The sequence below is a fragment of the Falco naumanni genome, chromosome 2, assembly GCF_017639655.2.
Source record: "Falco naumanni isolate bFalNau1 chromosome 2, bFalNau1.pat, whole genome shotgun sequence".
In the NCBI taxonomy this organism is placed as follows: Eukaryota; Metazoa; Chordata; class Aves; order Falconiformes; family Falconidae; genus Falco; species Falco naumanni.
In genome coordinates, this window is record NC_054055.1 from 7943814 (window position 1) to 7964470 (window position 20657).

The window sequence follows — 20657 nt, forward strand, 5'->3', positions numbered from 1 at the left end:
CTGAAAAAAATCCCTACTGCTTTTGTATCCTATTTCACTCTCAACCCTGGACAGGGGAAAGCACAGGGAAACCTAGTCTAACGGCGTAGTCCCATAAAGCATTTGCAAAGGCTAAATGGTACCAGCCTCCAAATGTTCTTAACACAGTTTAGCCCATCTGATCCAAGCTCTTTCCTTGAAGGCTGCAGGAAACCTAAGCACTCCCACTGCCTTTTTGGCAACCACATCCCCACGCCATAATTTTCAGACGCCACCCCCACGTACTTTCCACCGAATGAGCTATGAGCTATACGGGCCATGGCTGTTGCATAAACGCTGGTTCACACTGTGCCAGCAGTTCTGTAGATGCAGTGGAACTAGAGGTGGCAAACCTGTCTCCAGCTCCAGTCTTGCTTGTCCCTCTTCAGATACTTCAGTCTCCTCCCTCCAGCACTTGGGCTTGTACCTGGTTCTGCCCAAGGCTGTGGTTCTACACTTGGCCTCCTGATCACATCCCCATGACCAGGCAGTCAAGGGCACCCCATCCAAGAACGAGCATGCTGGCCACTTGGCTGGTGCAAGGAGTCCAGAATCCAGCTCAACTGAATGCTATTTTTGGACAGAGCTTGCTACAATGGTATTATCGCACCTTCCCAGTAGTAAAGATAAGGATTTAAAAAAAAAAAAAAAAAAAAAAAAAAAAAAAGGGAAAAAATTAGATTACAGACTAAGATTTAGAAACTACTTGTTCTAGACTTCATTTTTTGCAGGCTCCCGAGGACACAAATCAAAGCTGGCTTAGTCATATAACCTCAAACTGAACAGGTAGTTTATCTAAACAGAGCATTTACAAGTTCCCAAACTGTAACACACAGGAAAAACAATATCCTGAAAGATAAAAAGTCAAATATGCACTTAAGTCAGTAGCAGACAGGACTACTTTACTTAATCCACTGATCAAAAAAGCACTATTATGTTGCCAACTATAGTGTACTTGCATTTATGTAATACCCTAATACTTCTTTTAAGTAATGTGTTACAGTGAAGGATAAGAGGAGCATGGTAGGAAAAAAAAAAATTAAATGGTTCAGCTTCAGTAAATGTTACTAACCTTTCTCCTCATTCAGGTACACAGTATAACGCAATGTTCTGGACCACTTGCACAACACAACCACCAACATTTCAACTATGTTTTGACAAGATACACACAAGTGTTCTGAACACAGATTAACAGTGATAGTCACGCCTGCCACCTTAGCCATTTTTTCCCTCACTTTTATTAATTGTACGTATTTTAAACCTGTATATAATAATATTGACTTTAGAATTCATTGTTCCTAGGCTAAGTAAAACAGTGATGAGGCTATTTGCAGATACTGACAAAAGAGGCAATTAAAATACAATTCCAATAACTAACTTTGATTTAAGATAACTGCAGTAACTCATCAGCCAGAATCCAAACAGTAGAGCAATGGGATCCACAAAAAAAACCATAAAAGCCAGTAAAGTTTTCCCCCTAATCAATAACAAAAATGGTGAAAAGCACATCCGAATTCAAGATTATTAAAATGTAATCAATTTCAATGTACAACTAAAGGAATGAGTTCAAAAATACTTTTAGCAGTGATTTAACATTTATTTATACTAAGTGTAGTATTTCCTTTGTGTGGTCCCTGGATAATTCAACAGCTTCATTAGGTTTTCAGTCAAAAAGGCACAAATGCAACTGCAAGCACAGACATACCAAATTTCTAGCAAGTTACTATATATTTATGTGATAGCTGTACGCAAAAAAAATTCACAGGCCGTAACTCAATTATAGTGAAAATTTTTTGTGGGAAATAATTAAAGTGGACAATTCAGAAAACTTTACAAAAATACTTCTTTTTATTAAAAGCAGCAATTTCAAGCAGAACAATACACAGAATGTAAACATCACTAAGTTCAGCTCCAGCCTGCCGAACCTTCGAGAAAAGTCTACACTAAATGCATCTACCATACTAGCGAGTTAACAGACTATATTATAATTTGAAAATATATTTTCTACTTTGAATTAAGAAAAAGTAATTTATCGTAGTCTGTCCCAGCGCCAGATACTGGCATCATCACACACAGCTATAAGAATACTACTGTCCCTGCTAAAACTGGTTTGTCGAATGGCAGCAACACATTTAGGATGAGTAAGAGTCGTACACCTATAAATAAAAGAAAATTATTCAGCTGCAACATTAAATCTGCACTTGTTACTACATTAAGTAGCACTGTTTCACCAGCTCCTTATGTGACCTAGGAGGAACTGAAGGGCCACAGGATTATGCCCTTCACAGTGTGTTTTGCATTCCAAGCGTGGACTTGGGAAAGCAGTCGCTTCCTCCTCACCCACCACCATTTCTTATCCACCCAATTTTAATTGAAGCACTGACTGAAAACTCACTGAATCACATTACTTAGGAGTTCATAATCATTGTTTTTTCCCAGTGGTTAGGAATAAAATATCATAACTGGGCGATGAAGAACTGCAGCATTTTCAGAAATTTCATGTTTTTATATATATATACACACACGCATGTATTTATATAGATTTTATATATAATATATACAAGTTATATAAATATAATGGAATTATTTTTTATATACATAGTGTATACACATTTTACAGAGATAATGGGGTTTTTTGGTCTGTTTTGGTTTTGTTTTGCTTTTGTACGTAAGACATGCTGTAAAACTGCCTGGCCACACCGGGGAGGAGCTTAAAAGCCACACCGCTTTCTCCACATTGTACTCAAAGCCAACCTTTACACTGTCATTACTCTAGTCCTTTCACCTATTTCTCCTTTATCATGTGCTACACCTACCTAGCACATCTTCCCTCAATTGCTTTGTAAATTTTCACCTAATTAGTTTATAAGCTCTTTGAGAAACAAATTCTTTTTTACTATATCTACATATAGTACCCAATACAATCTGACTGAGGCCTCTTGCCACTTCAATAATATAAATAACACATCAGTAAAAAATAATAAATGGTAACCTTTAGGGGCTCAGAATGTTTATTTACCTAGTAGCTAGAATGGAAAGTGGTGAGTGCTGTTAAAGAATTTCTATAGTTATTGGTAAAGGAAAAAGGAAAGTATCCCAACTCCCTGTCTTAACAAAATTTTAAAAAAAATTCACTACTCACTTGGCTTTATGAGGATCCTCTATTTCTAAATCCCAAACATAAAGTTTGCCAACCTGATTGCCCAGAGCAAGCATCTTTGAAAAAAAACAAAAAACAAACACCAGAGAATAGACATGTTAAAATACTACCTCAAAGAATGAAGTCAGAATTTTATAAAGACTCTATAGCTGATAAATTGTGTGGGACTGTTTGAACACGAATGACTTAGTTTGTTGAAGGGGTTAGAAAGGCTATAAAATTTGCCTCCTTTATTCCATTTTATTGTCCAGCTCTGCAGATGGGGGAGGAAGATATCAGTAAACACACCTTTGATGGAAATAAGTATTTAATTGGTGGGACTTTTTTACCAGGCAGAACACAGAATGAAACATCTGCAGCTCCTGCAGTTTCATACAAAGCCCCTCACAGCAAACGGTTCTGTTTCTCAATCATCACATGAATCAAGACTTTTCCCATGCCCATAAACATAGAATCAATGAAAAGCTACGCACATTTAAATACAGCAAAGTCAAATCTGACACATACCTTTTGCCAGAAATCCATTGAAAACCTCATGTACCATATATCACACTGGCTGTAATCAAATCTCCCCAAAATGGTCACATTTGATTCACTGGGCTTGATTTTATCTATATCATCTTCCATTTTGCCAGGTTTCCAGCACACAATGGCATTTTCACAAGACTGGGGTGGGGAAAAAGAAAAGTCACCTGTATTTATAATTTGTATTGCACATTCAGTCTAACTTAATTATAACCAAACATTTCATCTCACAGCTTCCCCAATGACATTAAAAAAAGTACAACTGAAACCTCACCTCTGTCCTTGGATCACAGGCACACCACCAAGAATACACCACTGTCCATCACTGGGGAGCCTGCTGCCCTTACAGCTCTGCCAGATAACAGGACTGCAGGAGCCCTCCCTCAGCCACTTCAGAGGAAGTCAACCAGATGTGCTCAAACACACTCATGAGAAGTTTAAATTAACCTGGATTTGAGGATTGTTTACCCAATCCCTTTGACCAACAGGACCAGGCATGCATGGGTAGCTGGCAACAAGGCAGTTTGACCACCTCGTCTAATATCTGCAAGCCAACGTTACTAGGGGACACAACACATTAATCAGTTACTCCATTATGGGAGCCCTCATTTCTCCCTTTAGCAGCAGGATCCCTTAACAGTACCCATGGATTCTCTTCCTGTATGTTCCATGCAGACTCTAGGTAGCTGGTATCTATGTACTTTTAGCAGAGGTACAACTGTAGTAATAATTTTACTTCTTAAGTACAAGTTGCTTATCCACACATCCTGACAGGTGAAAAAATTCACAATACAATCCACAAAATTATTTCACACAACACAGTAATTTAGCCTAAGACCTAAATGCTAGTAAAGCTTATATTGTTTAAGATCTTCAAACAAGCATGTAAGAGTAATGTAGCTGAAAAAGCTGCAACATTACCTTGGAAAGAATTAGATCTCCCAACCATCGCACACAGTCAACATAGTTTCTATGTATGTCTCTTGTAGAAAAGTCAGGAAAGTGAATTTTCTGGGAAATAAAAGGCCTATGGAGAAAATTGCTGAGTGAGGTTCAGACAAACACAGAAGCTCAAGTCCAATTTTTAATGGCCAGTTTTAACATATCTCAATGCCAAAAGGGCAAGCCTGTCTTTTTTGGTTTAATGGTTTTATAACAAAGTAGATTTTGTATGCCTTTTTTTTAAAAATAATAATTATATTATTTTTCATCCTCATTCCTAATGAAATAACTAGTTTCCCACGTTAAGACTGCGCAGAGACAGTGCTGAGCAAAGCCACTCCCTCAGATACTGAATACAGCTCCTGTTGCCAAATACTTCAAGAACTTATTGAGGTTCAGTTTTCCCAAGATGTTGCTTTTGCAACATCTACACTGTTAAATAGAAATGCACAGTATTAAAAAAAAAAAAAAAGGCACGCTAAAAAAGCGGCATTTAATATTTGGTAACATTACCAAAACAAGCGAGAGTATTTTTACAGCTAGTTAGTCTCATTGCTGAACATGTTCAGTGTGTTTTCTCAATTCTCTCAATGGTTTAACTAGAAGTTAAGATTAAAAAGTTGAGAAACTTCATAAAGGAGGACTTCTCTATCATGTTTCTAATTGCCATGTTTACTTGACAATTTACTCGCTATCTGAAGTCAGATCACAGAATGATGAAAATTAAGGTTCTTACTACGTCAACAGTTTTGTCCCCACGCCAAAGTCAAATAACAGATACAATAATCCGTAATAACTACTCAATATAAAACTATCTGCTACATTTAATTGCACAGACTTCATTGCCTCCTAAAATTTTTGAGGCGAGAGGAAGAAAAGCTGCTGACATCTTGAAACACAATGAAATGCAAGCTTTAATTAAGAATGACAAAGGTAGTAATTCCAGACATTTTCTAGTCAAGCAGATAAGGAAATAATTAAGATACTTAAAAATAAAGGTCTCGGGACATCGAATCTGAATTCAGTAAAATTCTACTGAAGCAAACATCAATAGGACACATTCTAGAGGGATTCAGTATTCAGCACAATACCCAGATCACCCAGTATCCCCAGGAACTCCCAATTTGGATAGGAATTAACCTGGGCCATTGATGAGAGCATTCATGTTTTGCAAAGGCAGCCAAGAAGATGAAGACTACAGACTACGTACCTGTTGGTTTTATTTGGGTTGTACCCATAAGATTCTTTGATGGCATTTATCATTCTCTTGGAATTAATTCTCCAGAGTTTTAGAGAGTGATCCATTCCACAGGACATGATTTTTTCACCAAGAAGATCATAATCCTATGTATATAAAATAGTTTTGAGCACCCCCAGCCTAAGCTGCATTGTATCAACTCAGACTTTATGCCATCATTTCCATCAAAACAGCATATTCTGTGTAGACAATGCAATAAAAATGTGTATTTCAGATATAAAAGTACTAATAATGTAATCCTGCTCACTGCAAAGAAGCACAGTATCCTGATAATTATATTTACTCTCTCTCAAGAAAGAGAGGCATATTCAACAGCACTGACAGACAATGAATCTACTGCTAGTTCTCCCCCCTCAGTACATTCCCTAGGTTTCTTTTATGGATCAACTTTGGCAGAATTCCAGGGCTATGACATGGGTGATGACTATTTAGAACCACAAGAGAATAATACAGTTTCATGCAGACGCACCCCTCACCTTTCAGGTCACACAACAGGAATGAAAACAGTTCTTAAGAGCAGCACATTAAAAGTCAGCTATTCTAGTTGGTATTTGCTGGGTACCAGCGTCTGTTCACAGCCACTGAAAAGCAGCATAACTCACCTGAAATAACTTCTTTCCTTCACTACCATGTGTCTCAAAGTTTATTTGCTCTTGCTGCTTTGGCTTTATAAGACCTCAAGAACTTCAGAAGTGGGACCATCATGAAAACTTTTTACTCTTTCTAGCCCCACTGAGCTCTGTTTTGTTTACTTCTAGGCTGCACTGTGAGAAAGCTAGCTATTGAAACATAGAGAAGGTGAACACCTGTCCTGCATGTTGAGAGGTGGCCAGATCAAACCACCTTAGATTTAAACTTGTCTATCCCCTTAAAACAGAATTTATGCACTTCAGGTTTTTTTTAAGTAGGTATAATATCAAAACAGTGCACAAGAGGATAAATGTTGCATATCGTAGGCTTACTACCCTCTGTAAATCTAAATCACTGCCCCACAGTCTTCCACTTACTGCACTTAACACCTCATCCCTGTGCCCTTCTACTCCTCCAAATATTGCAACCAGCGTGTCTGTCTGGATGTTCCACAGTCTCAATGCATGATCTATAAAGAACAAATAAAATTACATGCTGCTTTTTATAGGTACATATGAATAATATATTTCAGCTTAACCACTTTCAATAACAGGTGTTCATGTAAACATCAAAAACGCACTTAATTCTTCACTTGTTAGAAACAAATGGAACTGCATTAACTACAATTGCCATTACAACTGAACTACTGTTAAAGTAATTCTGTAAGTGGGAAGGTGTGCCCACCCCCCTCCCCTAGGGACAGCTTCTGGCAAAAATATACTTGGATCTTCAGATCATCTGAAAAGCAAAGAAGAGTCTGATCTTGGACAAATACGGTTTTATTCAGTCTTATCTCAAAAAACAATTTTATGTATCAAAATCTCCTAGAATTCCTTTCAGCCATTCTTACATCAGCATTCAGAGAAGTTCTTTTTCCGCTTTTTCATCTTTAAAATGTTATTCTTCAAGAACCACAGACTGTAGGGATGGGAGAAACTGTTTCTATAAACAATATGTATTCCAAAGTCAGACAAATCCACTTGTTTGAAGAAAGCTTTAACAATTTCTAATGAAGAACCTCTATTGTGTTTCCCAATGGAAACGGGAACCTCTAGTGTATTTCCCTTTTGGATTCCACAAGTACATTGCACAGAATTACAGCAACACCAACTGGAAGGCCACAAAGTCCCAAATATTTTCCTCTTTTTCTACTCATCTCTCAGCCAAGCAGTTCCGAGACTCCTACCTCATGACTTCTCAGAGACAGTATCTAGTCCAGAGATTGCACACTAAAACTTGTTACATTATGGCTGATGTTAAAAAGCTATTAAAAAGAAAACCTAAAAAATACACAGAACAAGAAATTCAACATCACAGACCCACAGCACAAACTTGACAGTTGCAAAGATCAGAGGTTCCCAACTCCTATTCTCAGGCAGCTTGAGCAGTAATGCCAAATATGCTGGAGTCAAAAGTCACTTTATGTGAATGTTTCCAACTCAAGCATTCATGAATGCTTGCTCCTGTGGCAGATCAAGTACTCCCTTACTTAACAAAACAGTCAAGATTAGGAAGTTGTGGCTATTTAGACGTTCTGGACAAGCCCACAAAACACCACACCAAACCCTCACTTCTCCCTTCACTAATATGCTTTTTACACAAAGTCCAGTTAACTGGACAGCAGTCCATTGCTGCTCCTGAACGACAGAGAATGGAAGTTTTTCCCCCATGGACACGGTGGTGAATGCTGTCTGCAACACTACAACAACCCCCCTAGATGGCAACATGACTCAACAACTGAAAAAAAATTTAAATCGGCTGTTAGACCATAAAGAGTAACCCCAAATCTCACTTTCTTCTTTCCTAAAAGCAGCATTGTTCACAATCCCTTTGCACCACAAGCAGAGTTATGTTTATTGTAGGCCATGGATTTAATATGTACAAGATATATAGCCATAAAAGAGCAAGACTTGCTCTCAACTTTCAAGGTAAACTTGTTCAGTGCCATTCATAAAAAATTCTTGGAGATTTTGGCCATTTTCAAGACCAAAATCCAATCCAAAGTATCCTGACTTACACAAAAAAAAAAGAGTTTTTTTTCCTCACCTTTGCTTACAGATAAAAGGAGATTTGGATCTCTTGGATGGAATTTCAGTTCATTGATTGCATTTCCATGGCCCACGTAGTGCTGGGACAGAATTCAGAGACCAAGTTATCAATTCCCCTCATGTTTACATGTATTTAGAAGACATAAGTATCATGCCTTACTGAAATGCAAGCAGTATCTTGAAGTTCTGAGCACTCACCTTTATGCACTGCATTGTAATAGGATTAATTATCCTAATAATACCCCTGGACCCTGCCACAGCCAGAAGAGGATGGCTTGTATTACTATCGTATGTCCACGCACAGGTATAGAAATTTTCATCTGCCTACAACACCTTATGTTAAGGAATACAGAAGAAACAGGAGATTATTTTTTTCTCCAAACAATGTGATATTTTTTTTTTAAAGTAAACTTGTTGCTATTTTATGAAATTGGGTCCAGCAGAGACTCCTGGGCACTAAGAAAAAGATACATATCCAGTTACACAACTGCAAATACAAGCAACGCCATCTTTTCTATAGACGCCAATTTCCTCACTTCTGTTCCGTAATGTACAAGGAATACCTCCTCTCTCTTGGCATCACTTTTTAATCTCTTTCTCCAAAACACCTTAAGATTGGGAATAATGAATCAAGACTGAGTTCACAAGTTATTGACTTGCGTATCGCAAATGATCAACACAACTTACTAACGCTTCAGAGCATGAAACATAGTTCTTAGGCTTTAAACCCAGTTCCAATTCATAGGGAAGTGGAGACCACTGCAAAGCAGTGAATGCGAAACATTACACAAATATTAGTGTTGGGAAGATTAAACTGATGGAGAATCAGTTTTCAAGTATTTTAATACAGCATGGTCCACGAGTCTGCATTTTTAATATTTTTTTCAATAGAAGAGCCTCCAGGATGTGGGACAGAGGTAAGACTTGGACCTAAGGAATGTGCCACATGAGCAAAGTATTAAATCACAGACAAAAACTTTGTATGCTTTTTCCTATAAAGCCTCTTCATTTTTGAGAGGAAGTGAACAAGTGGCTTTTTAACTTAAAAGGATACATCAGCATCCACATACGACTGCAACAGACGGATTTCTCCTTGTGAATGACATTCATATAAAGTAACCTGAAGGGAAAAAAAAATGGGAGAGACTGCTGCTTACTTGTGCTATTTCAAAAGGAAATCACATGCACCTGTGTATTGACTGCCTGATGGGGAGAGGTAGCATGCCTTTACAGTTTAGATCTCATCTATCATCTGTTTGTTTCCAACAGGTAGAAATGGTTTGATAAAAGAATGCTCACAGCAGCTTCAGTAAAGCACCGCTCCAGGACTTGTCAGCTGTTCTTCCCAGATATTAACATCTGTTATTTGAATTGTCTTAGTAAGATTAAACTCTATTTGGACTGTTACTGCAGCCATCTCTAACATGACTTGGTCTTTTAATGAGCCACTGATGCTGTTTAATCTTAGTTTAGTCACTTCTGGTGACTGCCAGGAGGAAGAAACCTGGAAATGAAAGGCTTCTTGTTTATTCACAACACTTGCATAGAATGCACTTCAGGAGTTATTTTCAAGACTGAAATGACACAGATCCTGGCTCAGAAAAAGCCTATAAATTTACCCTGCACAAGCCATTAATTTACCTACTGAGCTGCCTGCCATCATTGCAGACACTTCTCATCCTATTTTAGACCTATGACCTTTTGGAAACAATAACATCTATGAAGAGCAATTTTAGTAAGAAAATACATTTACACACCTCTCTTCCTTACCCCATGTTTATATTACTGAAGGATTTTTTCCTTTACTATATAGGCTAATTCCCAAATAGCTAACACACGACTTTATAAAACAAGCCAGAAGATATAACTCTCCCAGATAACAGATGTTACACACCTCAGAAATAAAGCTTTCTATATGAAGTATCCTGTGTCCGTACTAAATACAGGTAAAGGGATTGGCTGAAAAAAAGAATGCAAACAGAACCACGTGGAAGGGCTTACAGTTAAAAACAGATTACTCACTCTGTTGCTGCCTACAGTGGCAAAAACGAGAGGATCACCTTCTTTACTGTGCCAGTTAAACTGGACTCCAAACAAAGGCTGCCCATGGTCCTCCTGTAGATGTAAAGTAAGATTAGAGACAAAAAAAACCCAAACCCACAGGCATGTTACTTCTGTGAAATTCAGCTGTGGTCGTGAAAAGTTTAATTTATATTTTCCTCCTCAAACTACTGGGTTCAAATCCAGTATAATTTCTGATACTGAACAGTTAAAAAGAACAGTTTTGTAACATCACATTTTAACTTGGCTGTCCTAAAGGGAGGTTAAAGGAATATTCTGACACCTCCCCTTTTTCTTCCCCTACCAAGCTTTTTTTAAAAAAGCAAAGGGGAAGAACTGTTGTCTCACAGTTATGGCCAGAAGCCAGCAGAACTCCCGAGTTATAATTGCAGTTCTACTACTTTTGCAATTTTGAACAAGGCAACCTCTGCATCTAAGGCGACATCTATATGCACTTTCTATGGTTATAATTACTTCCCTGCAAGGATTTACAGTTTTGCAGAGGAGAACTATTAAGACAGAGAAGAATCGGACTAGAAGGGTGGAGAAGGGCCACATTTAACTATTACAGCACAGTTAGGTCTTGCGACTCTGCACGGACACTACGAATGCTCTCCAGCATGTCACAATGCTGCTGCAAAGTTCATGCCTTCAAAGTGTTTTCAGATCACCTTCACAGTCAGCACGGAAATGCCAAATACTATTTTTATGCAACTTACATCAGTTTAATAGAGAAAAAAGAAGCAGATATGTTTATGAATTGTGATGAATATGGTGGTGCTTGTTAATAATTGATAACAGTATTTTGGCCTGTCCTGACAGGATGTTTTCAGTAAGAATAATGTTCATTAAAGTGCCTCCCCACAGGGGACTGTCTGGGACAGTGCAAGCAGGAAGGAAGTGTCTCGTCTCATGACGGCTGTTAAGCGGCCTTCAAATGGCAGTGCTTCAGAGACAACACAAGGAATGCCCTGGCAGCTCTGGCCTATCCAAGAACCAAAGAATAAATCTGAGGAGAGGGTGCGGGTGGGGAGTCCAACGCTACCCAGAAAAGTAAGGAAGTCTGGAAGAATTTAAAATAGCATTATTTACTGAGAAAGGCAGTATCTATTATTAACAGAAATAACTAGAAGAGCTAAAAAATTAGAAAATCTTTCACAGATGAAAGGTCCTGCAATTCATATGAGAGGTAACAACTTCCAAAGCTGAATACAGATTAAAAAGAATTGTTCAAAGTTTAACTCAAAGTATTACCCATCATACCATGGAAGAACGGACTAGTGGCTTTATGTGATGAGGGATATTAGCAAAGGGAAAAGTAGCAAGGTTATTAGTGACCCCAGGACAGAAGGAAAAAGCAGGTATTCAGCATCTGTAAAGCATTATCGGTTAATCAGAGATGAAGAATGAGGAAAACTATGCCATAAAATTACATACACAAGGTCATGATTTTTAGTGTCCCATGAAAGTTACAAATTTTACTTTCTAGGCTTGTTTTTTAGCACATTTAAGCCTTTCCTGAAGAGAATGGCTGAGAGGTCAAATACAGAATACTTAAAAAAAATTTCTACTAATAATTGATTGGGGTTTAACTTTTGTATTAGAGTTCATGCTGGTGAATACCGTGGGCTTTTGACATACCGCATGAAGATAACACAGGTAAAATGCATGATTCTTACTGCTTTATTACAGACATGTATTAGCAGGTTTTGCACTTGTTTTACTGGAATAACCTTGTTCTCTGTCATCTGCACTGTTTCTGACAAATTTAGTGAAATGGGGAAAGTAAAAAGGAAGATGTTTTTCCCCCTCAAGTTCAGATGGTTTTCCAGCATCAGCTGTAGTAACTTTTATGATTTTCTAGGTAGGACCCAGACTAGGGTGACACGTAACAAGAAGAGAGATACAACAGATGGCTATACTGTTTCTGTATTTTTATATTTGAGTGCACACTTGGAAGTATTTAATAAGCTTTTTCAAAGACAGCCTATTTCCCTGGAAAAACTACTCTGCGAGACACATGTCTTTGTATGACCTACAACACCCACACTATGTTCCTCACATTGAGTGCTACAACCTCCAAGAGCCTGACCATACATATCGCAGTTTTTCTGGTGTTTAATAGATGAAGTCAGGCTGAGGCTCTTGTAGGAAGTCACTACGGTATCTGAAGAAGTTACGCTCACCTCCTTTAAACTACCATCATCCTCACTGGTCAGAGACGGCACAAGCTATTTTGATAATACTTCTCTGCTCTAATTTTTGTCCCAAGCGCTAAACAGTGAAGCAGGTTTTTAAAAACATTACACTTTTAGGTGCTACACATTATGATTATCCTGAGATGCCAAGTATATCACGCAAAACTGACCACTAGCTTGTACAGACAGAAGACTGACCCAGATGCTGGTACAAAAGTAGAACTCTGAAATGTCATCTTAACCCTGGTATGATTAAAGGGCACAAAACCCAAAGGACTCAGGTTCTTTGTACACCAGAGAAAGAAGGCAGAGGAGAAAATAGACCTACAACTGTTACAAAAGCAAGTAAATAACAAACCAGTGGTTAGTTCTGCCCTTAGTCAATGCCAACTCAGGCTCAGTCAGAGAGTAAGCCTACAGCTGTTTTTAGACTGAGGGCAGTGAAGTAAATACTAAGCCAACACAAAAAAATAATCACCTGCGACTACATGAACACATTTTAATAACGCTGTCACCCACAGTGCCAGTGGGAAACCAACCGACCACGCATGCATTTCCAGTTCCCAGCTATGGAAGCAAGCCAGTATTGGCAGTGGTTGTAGCTCCTTCTCCTTTACACACCAACAAACTAGAATCTTGTATATGGTTGCTTACTGACTCCCAGCTCAGGGGACAGTGAGTAGAAGCTGAGACACCACCCACTGCTAACAACCACTGAGCCACACCCTAAGAAAGAGTAAAAGGTAGGAGGGCAAATACCAGCACGGTTTTAAAGGGAGCAGATCAAAGCAGAATCCACATGGTTCTCTGCTGAAAGATTTATAAGCAAAACATGTATGGATGTGCAACTGTTAGCTTTACATGCTCATTTAGGAACCACAGTTCCATTCAGCCCACAGGGAGCAAAAGTTTTTCAGTACTGCAAAAAAAAAAAAACAACCCACAAAAAAACAAAACCAGGCAGTATTTTATTTCCTGTCATATTCCAAGTTATATTTTTGTTTTCTTGATGCTTGCATATCCCCCAAAATAACTTTCACAGTAGTATTTAAAAGGCATATTTAGCAAGCACTTAGTTTTTCAGGCTGAATCATAACCATTTAACAGTCAAAGCAGACAGAAATGGCCATATTTCTTTGTTTCCCCAAGGAAGAAAAGTAAAAAGCAAAATAAGAGGGAAAAGGAAGAGTAGGAAAGTGTAAAAAACACATCATTTTTATATCCCTAAAGAATAATAAAATTAACTTCCATGTCTTTAAATCATGTTGACTCTTCATTAATTTCAGTACATGCACCTTAAAGCATAGTTCAAAGAGATTTAAACAATGCGATATATGATGTGATATGCAGAGTGACAAGTGTCTTTCTGAACCCATAGACAACATTCAATTGTTGAAGAGTTTATCTCCACAGTATCTGCAAAATTAGCAAAGAACAGGAAAAAGAAAAGGAGAGGCTTCTTCAAACATGAAGTAAAAACTGGTTACCAAATTTGGCTGCTACATAGTCTTTGTATTAACATGCTTGTTTATTAGCATTAATTCCGATTTAAAGAGAAATGGGGGGAAAAGATAAAAGATATCCCACTTAACTGAAACGCTACATTTACTCCCTCACAGCTTGATTCCACTTGCACAGGAATGTGCTCTCAGGCCCTGATCCAAATCCATGGAAGTCAGGGATTGCTTAACTTCATACAGTGGTCTTTTGGGTCACCCTATTAGCGGGGCCTGGGTTGAATTTAGGGTGAAGGAATGTTGTGTTTTCCCAGAAGATGCTTGAAAGTACTAATCCCTTTGGAATATTTGGTCGGCAGACAGAAAACAAAGGCTCAGCAAAACTAAGAACCTGTTAAATGTTTGGGTGCCGAAAGGCCGACACCTGTGTTTGAAGTATAACTTGAAGCCACAAAAAGCACTTCTGTGGGAGCAATTCATGCGAATCACAGAACAGCTGCCTACCTAGGTGAAAATGAAAGAACTTCCTTTCCTCCTACACCCTGAAAGGACTGCAGATAATTTTTATAGTTCAAAAAAACACATTAAGATCAGCTTATTTCCCAGATACTTTTGTCAGTATAACTGCATATCACAATTTCTCCAGTGGCAAAGCTCATTTAGGAGGTTTCCATGCTCTAAATTTCTTATCCCCTCCTGCACGGCTACCCTAGCATTTCAGTGAGGCAGTCCACTGAAGCCAAAGTTCAGAAACAGCTACATCAGCACAGCTCAACAGTTAAGTGTGTGGGAATAACAAAAAACTCTTAAAGCAAGTCTGCAGAAAATATCCACTGCAGAGCTGCACACACCCTCATTAGCTAAATATAAAGTTTAACAGAACTCCCATCTTGTTCCAGATGCAATCTTTGCTTTATTTAGAACTCATAAAAATCCAATCTGATGGCATGTTTACAGCTTTTGCCAAATAAATATCCCACACAATGAGGAGGAATGAAAAAACAACATCCTGACAGTGCAAAAGAATAGAAAACAAAATTCATTCAGTCCACCATAGTCTGTCACCAGTGCAGAAGAAAACAATAATACCCTAAACCACAAGAACTGGGAGTAAAGACCATGAATCCACATCCCTTAATGCTAGTATTATGCAGGGAGATAAATATGACCTAGATCAGGTGCAAACACACAATCACAACACTCACAATATATTAAGCAAACTGCACTATACAGCATTTATGACAATTTCCAGAGGACAGAAAATACCCAATCTGGTAAGCAGGAGGAAAAAGCTATTCCAAGATCATTGGAATGTTTTGGGGGGGTTTTAGGGTTGTTTTTTTAACACATTTTAACAAGTAGAAAAATCTGTACAGGTTCTGTGTTTTTACATCAAGTTGTCACAGGTTTCATTTTATCTGAATTTGTTTATTCGGTTTCTTATCTTTATCTCAAGCAACTACAGCTTCAATGAAATACGTAATCATAACATCACATATAACTTTGCAAACCTGTACAAAAATTGGGTTAATTGCAGACCTACCTAGTGTTTCCTATTTCTCAGCATCCTTTTCCTTCAAAACTTCAGCCATTCCAAATATGAAAGGTACTTTCTTCAAATGAACATGGAACATAATCTATACAGATATTTCAAAATCTCTATTTTGACACCATTTCAGTCAACATTAACATTACTTGCCAGCAAGTGGTACCCAGCATTCCCATGCTGAAGCTTACACATACCTACCTTTAGGCTATTTACACATTTGAAGGAATATTTGCACTTCTTTGACTTCCATTTTCCTTTCCCCCAGCTTTTTCTTCCTGGTGCATTAGGAGTGTTTGTTGGTGTATCAGGGCGTTCAGTGTTAGTACCACTTTCAATACTAACGGCATCATCCTGAAAACATTTAAATTATATAGGAAGTAATAAAGATATCATTAACTGCTGTATAAATTCAACTGATTTTGCAGCACTTGGCCTTTTCACTTTTTGTTCTTCTCTGTAGAGAACAGAAGATCTCCTAGGACTCGGTGTTATTTAGATTCACGTATTTAAATATATTACTAACATAATAGCATTCCTCCCTAGAAACAGAACATGAGTCACATGAGGCCTTATCCAAGAGGGAGAGATGTGAACTGTGATCTAGTGAAGTTTCTTCAGAATACTGGTAGCTGCTCTTAAGAAAATGTCTAAAGATAAAGCAGTTACTTTCCCTAGAAAAAATATCTTTGACGTAGATGAAATTAGTACTCTGAAGCACTGAAGGAAGAGGCTGTTTCTGTAAAAACATTATGCTTAGCCATACCAAGGATCTAACTGTTCTGAGACTTCTGTACGCCCTCAGCAGCATCAGGCACAGCAGTTCTGCAATAAGTCAGCACTGCCACTAGAAGAGTAAGTCCTACCTCTCCCTCCTGCTCTTTTCTAAAGATACTTTCTTCAACTAAAAGCTAAGAAAAAAAAATTAGCTTTCTGTCAGATCAGCTAACTACAGCTAACTAAACCAACTGCCCCTCCAACCATCAGCAGCCAGAGCTAAGGTAATGATGGGGAGAACTGAAAAAAAGGGGTGTGCAAAACAACCCACCCAGGCACTGAGCAGTTTTAGATCAGCTTTGGACAATTAACACTAATTTCATATGCAGACTGACTGCACGACACTACTCAAAATAACATTTCTATTCCCTGCATCACCCATCAACATCACAGTGCACTTCAATTTCACCTGCATCATAACTGGCAACCCTGTGCTTCCATATGAGTAAGTTCAGCTTGTTAAAAATCAACTTTTTTTGTTTTGTTTTTGTTTTGTTTTGGCAAGGTAGTCTGGTCACTTTCCATCGGAGCAGTTGGGTGGAAAAGAACTCATTCGAAGGCCCTGTGATTTCCAGATCAGAGCTAAGGGAGACAGAGGCAGACAACAGTCTGTCACTGGAGGAGATTAAGCGTAACATGAAGCTGCATCAGGAAACCCACTAGGAATGTGGAATAAGGTCAACTATAAAGACTAATACACCAATTCCCACCAAACATTTATTCTTTGTCCTAGTTTTGTGTCTGTATCATCAGAAGCCAGTAGAGGTGTACCAGTCTGTTTGCCCAACAACTCTGAAAATCAGGACATCAAGAGGAAAAAAAAAGGAAGGACAACACACAAGCCTGTAAGTGAACTGCCTAAACCTGGGGTCATTCCCCTCAAGTTGCACCCCTGAAAAAGCCAGCCCTCCCTTAATGTGCATAACAGAGTTTAACGATTTTTACATTTTCTCGTTTCTTCTCCGTTACACTAAAAAATTTTCAGAGTTTGCCAAGTTCTTGTCTCCCAAGTGTACTTGCTAGCCAGAGTCATAATAATTTACAAGACTGATGTTTTATCTCTGGACTAGTCAGATATTGTTAATATAAGAACACCAAGTACCTGGTATGATGCAACTACACCGGGTATCTGCAACTACAACATAACCGACAAACTTGCACCCAGGATACCTGCGGAACAAAATATACCCTTTTTCCAAATCAACACTATTACACCAACTTTTAAACAGAACCCCCATCTTTCAGGAAGAGTGGAGTCCTGTAACAAACTCAAAAGGGAACCCTTTCACCATGGAAATACATCGCATTTTCAATAACCAGAAAGTCCACATCTGTAGTCACTGACAGCCTACAAGGGGCACCAAAGTAAACCTGAATGGCTTTGTTAAAAAAACAAATTCGGCAGCAGCGGTGCAGAGCACCTCGAACCTGCCTGTCACCTCACAAGCAGCATGTCCACAGGTTGTGGGGGATGTGGTCCAGATCCCTTGCCTTCTGGGTAAGTGCTCTAACCAGAAAAAAAAAACCCACACTGCATAAAGCTAACACCCAAGTAACCCCCCACACACACTCCATAACTAGACAAAATGACTGCTAGATACCTCAGACTAAGTTTATCTCTCAAGTCTAAAGCTATTCTAGATCAATCACATTACCTTTGCTCTGAACACTAGATTTTAGCCCAACTTCGAGAATTACAGTCCTCATCCCCTGCTGCCGCCTTCTGCTGACAGAGGCTTATGAGCACTATCCCCTATTCCTCATTCACCAAGGGGCTGCACACACAAATTTATGCCACATGTTACTCCGCAACGTGAAGACACGCGCCACAAGTCTGCAAGAAAAAATGACCCATTTTTTTGGCTGCAAAATGGCCAAAGAAAGCCTGACATTTCGAAGCAGACTTCGAGCCAGAGCCCACTGAGAGTTTGGGCCTCAAATCCTCCCTCACCCACGTGGAAGGAAAGTGAGTGTCTCTCCCAGAGACCCACGCCGGTCTCTGCCACCGGGGCCTCCCTCCAGCGGCCCACCGGAGGCAGCCACCGAGCCCCGGCGGCCGGGTGACACCCGCCCCTCCCTCCTCACCCCCAGCCCCTCTCCCGCCCGGGAGGCGCCCACGCCCCGGCGGGGTCGGACGGGGCCCTCGGGGCGCGGGACACCCCGAGTGGGCCGGCCCGGCAGCTCCTCTCACGGCGAGGCCCGGCGGGCGCGACCCCCCCCCTTTCCGCCGCCTTCGCCTCAGCGCTCCCGCCCGCCCCCGGCGCGAGGCCCCGCAGCCGCCGCGCGCGCGCTCCCGCCTCACCGCCCCTCCCCCCCGCCCCAGCCGCCCACTCCCGCGCCCCGGCCTCACGTTCTCGTCGCCGGACAGGTCCCCGGGGTTACTGTTCTCGTCGCTGCTCAGCTTCTGCTTCTTCGCCGGCATCTCACCCCCCGCTCCCGCCGATGCCGCCGCCGCCGGGGCTTCTCCCCGCTCAGACATCTTCCCCGCCCCCCAACCCCGCCACGCAGCCGCAAAGCGCGGACGGGGAGGTCGAAACGCCTGCCGTAAAGCAGCCCTGCGCCCCGTTCCCCGGCCGGGGAGCGGCGAGCTGCCACACTGCTGAAAAAGCGCTCTTCCCGCGCCCGGCGGCGCGCGGCGCCTCAGGGGCTGGCGGCGGCTGAGGGGGCGCTGCGGGCGGAGGGGACGGAGGGGTCCTTGCTCGCCTCGGCGAGGCTAGGCGTTGGGTTAGCCCGTCGTTTTGACGGCAGGGAAGTGTGGTGGCACTTTATATGGTTGCTTGTAGCCTGGCCGTGCGAGGCAGGTCTGGCCGAGGATACGTGTGAGGTAGAAACGAGCAGTCCCTGTCGGCACGGGTGCTAACGGTCCCTCTGTCCGTCTTGGTGCGGTTGTTGTTTCTTGTGCCTAAAGGACTTTTGTTGTCTCGCTCTACAAAAGTCCTGTAATCTGAAAATGGTGTTTCGGAGGAGTAAGATAAGCTCTGCTCAGCTGCCTGCTACTGTACTCCCTGACAAGTTCCTTCTACAGCTATAAATGAAATAATTGCAGTTGCCAGATTTGTATTTATTTATTTCAGAAATCAAAGGTCCCAAAGTCATAATAATTATGAACAGTAAAATAAAAAAACTTCCACCAAAGGGGAAAAGTAATTGGCCCACAGGCACAGTGCCTTATCTTGTAGGGGCAGAAACAAGTCTTTCCTCCCTGAGGGAGACATTCCAGTCTCAAAAAGCAATTGCTTTGAGGGCAGTGGCAGAGGTGAACCATGCTCTGTATGTAAAATTTAATCTTGCATCACCCTCAGAGATAAAGAGGAAAAGATATGCTTAAAATGATGCATGTAGTATAGTGGTTCTAGCAATGAACAGTCTCTTCTTCTGCAGAACTGTAGGCTCCAATGAAGCATTACATAATATATAGCAAAAGGTTGTAGTTCACAATTAATAAAGCTCTGTCTGGCTCTGTGCTGTAAGATCAAGGTTGTGATAAGCGTTTGTGGGAAAATGTACAGTCTTGCGCTTTTTTCAAGTATGACAGGATGTTTTGAGACTGGCATCTTAATTAAGAGTAAATCACAACTGTGCTGCAGATCTGTTGAAAGAAGGGCAGGCATAAAGTTTTCAGTGGTGAGAATTTTTAACTTCTCCTCATGGGTGCCCTTGAGCTACTGGAGGGAAGACAGCTCCCCTTCGTTTCTCAGCTGTCAGCTGACATTCTCCAGATGGCCAGCTACACATTCAACTCCATCAGCTTTCACTGGCTCATCCCAAACATAAGGAAAGTGAAAGCTTCAGCTAGCCTGTGCTTCTTGGCTTGCATGTGGGAAGGTTCCCCACCCACGCCCAGAATCAACCAGTTCGGTCTCCATCACCAGCTTACTGGGCCCAGACTGGTCTATGCCATTTCCTATCTTCTGGATGCTAAATGACTCCCTTCACCCAGTAACAATCCTGCTGTCCTTGCTAGACCGTTCTTAGTCTAAACCACTTGCCTTTTTTTTTGCTTTCTCAGAAGACACAAAAGGCCGGCACACCAGGGG

The 20657-nt window shown here is 40.5% G+C and overlaps 1 protein-coding gene across 2 annotated transcripts; it reads right to left on the reverse strand.

The window, feature by feature from the left end:
• Window positions 1-1844: 1844 nt before the first annotated feature.
• EED (embryonic ectoderm development) lies at window positions 1845-19118 on the reverse strand. 2 transcript variants are annotated; one of them, XM_040583744.1, is made up of 12 exons: window positions 18971-19118; window positions 16045-16197; window positions 10604-10696; window positions 9636-9701; window positions 8780-8905; window positions 8580-8661; window positions 6911-7002; window positions 5856-5989; window positions 4625-4730; window positions 3686-3844; window positions 3161-3234; window positions 1845-2174 (listed from the first exon to the last, which is right to left on the reverse strand). In XM_040583744.1, exons 1-12 carry the CDS (start codon window positions 19097-19099, stop codon window positions 2048-2050), a joined length of 1341 nt encoding a protein of 446 aa, XP_040439678.1. In that variant the 5' UTR covers window positions 19100-19118; the 3' UTR covers window positions 1845-2047. The 2 variants fall into 2 exon arrangements, with proteins under 2 accessions (XP_040439678.1, XP_040439679.1); XM_040583745.1 differs by lacking the exons at window positions 6911-7002; window positions 8580-8661 and having other exon boundaries at window positions 18971-19115.
• Window positions 19119-20657: the final 1539 nt, after the last annotated feature.

Excerpts from the sequence above, each read along its gene's own strand:
- EED (XM_040583744.1), bottom strand. The coding sequence starts at position 19,099 with ATGTCTGAGCGGGGAGAAGCCCCGGCGGCGGCGGCATCGGCGGGAGCG. Across the intron at positions 9,702-10,603 it reads CCACTGTAGGCAGCAACAGA|GTTACTTTATATGAATGTCA; the intron begins GTGAGTAATCTG and ends TTTTCCCTTCAG. Across the intron at positions 8,906-9,635 it reads AGTCGTATGTGGATGCTGAT|GCAGATGAAAATTTCTATAC; the intron begins GTATCCTTTTAA and ends AAGGTGTTGTAG.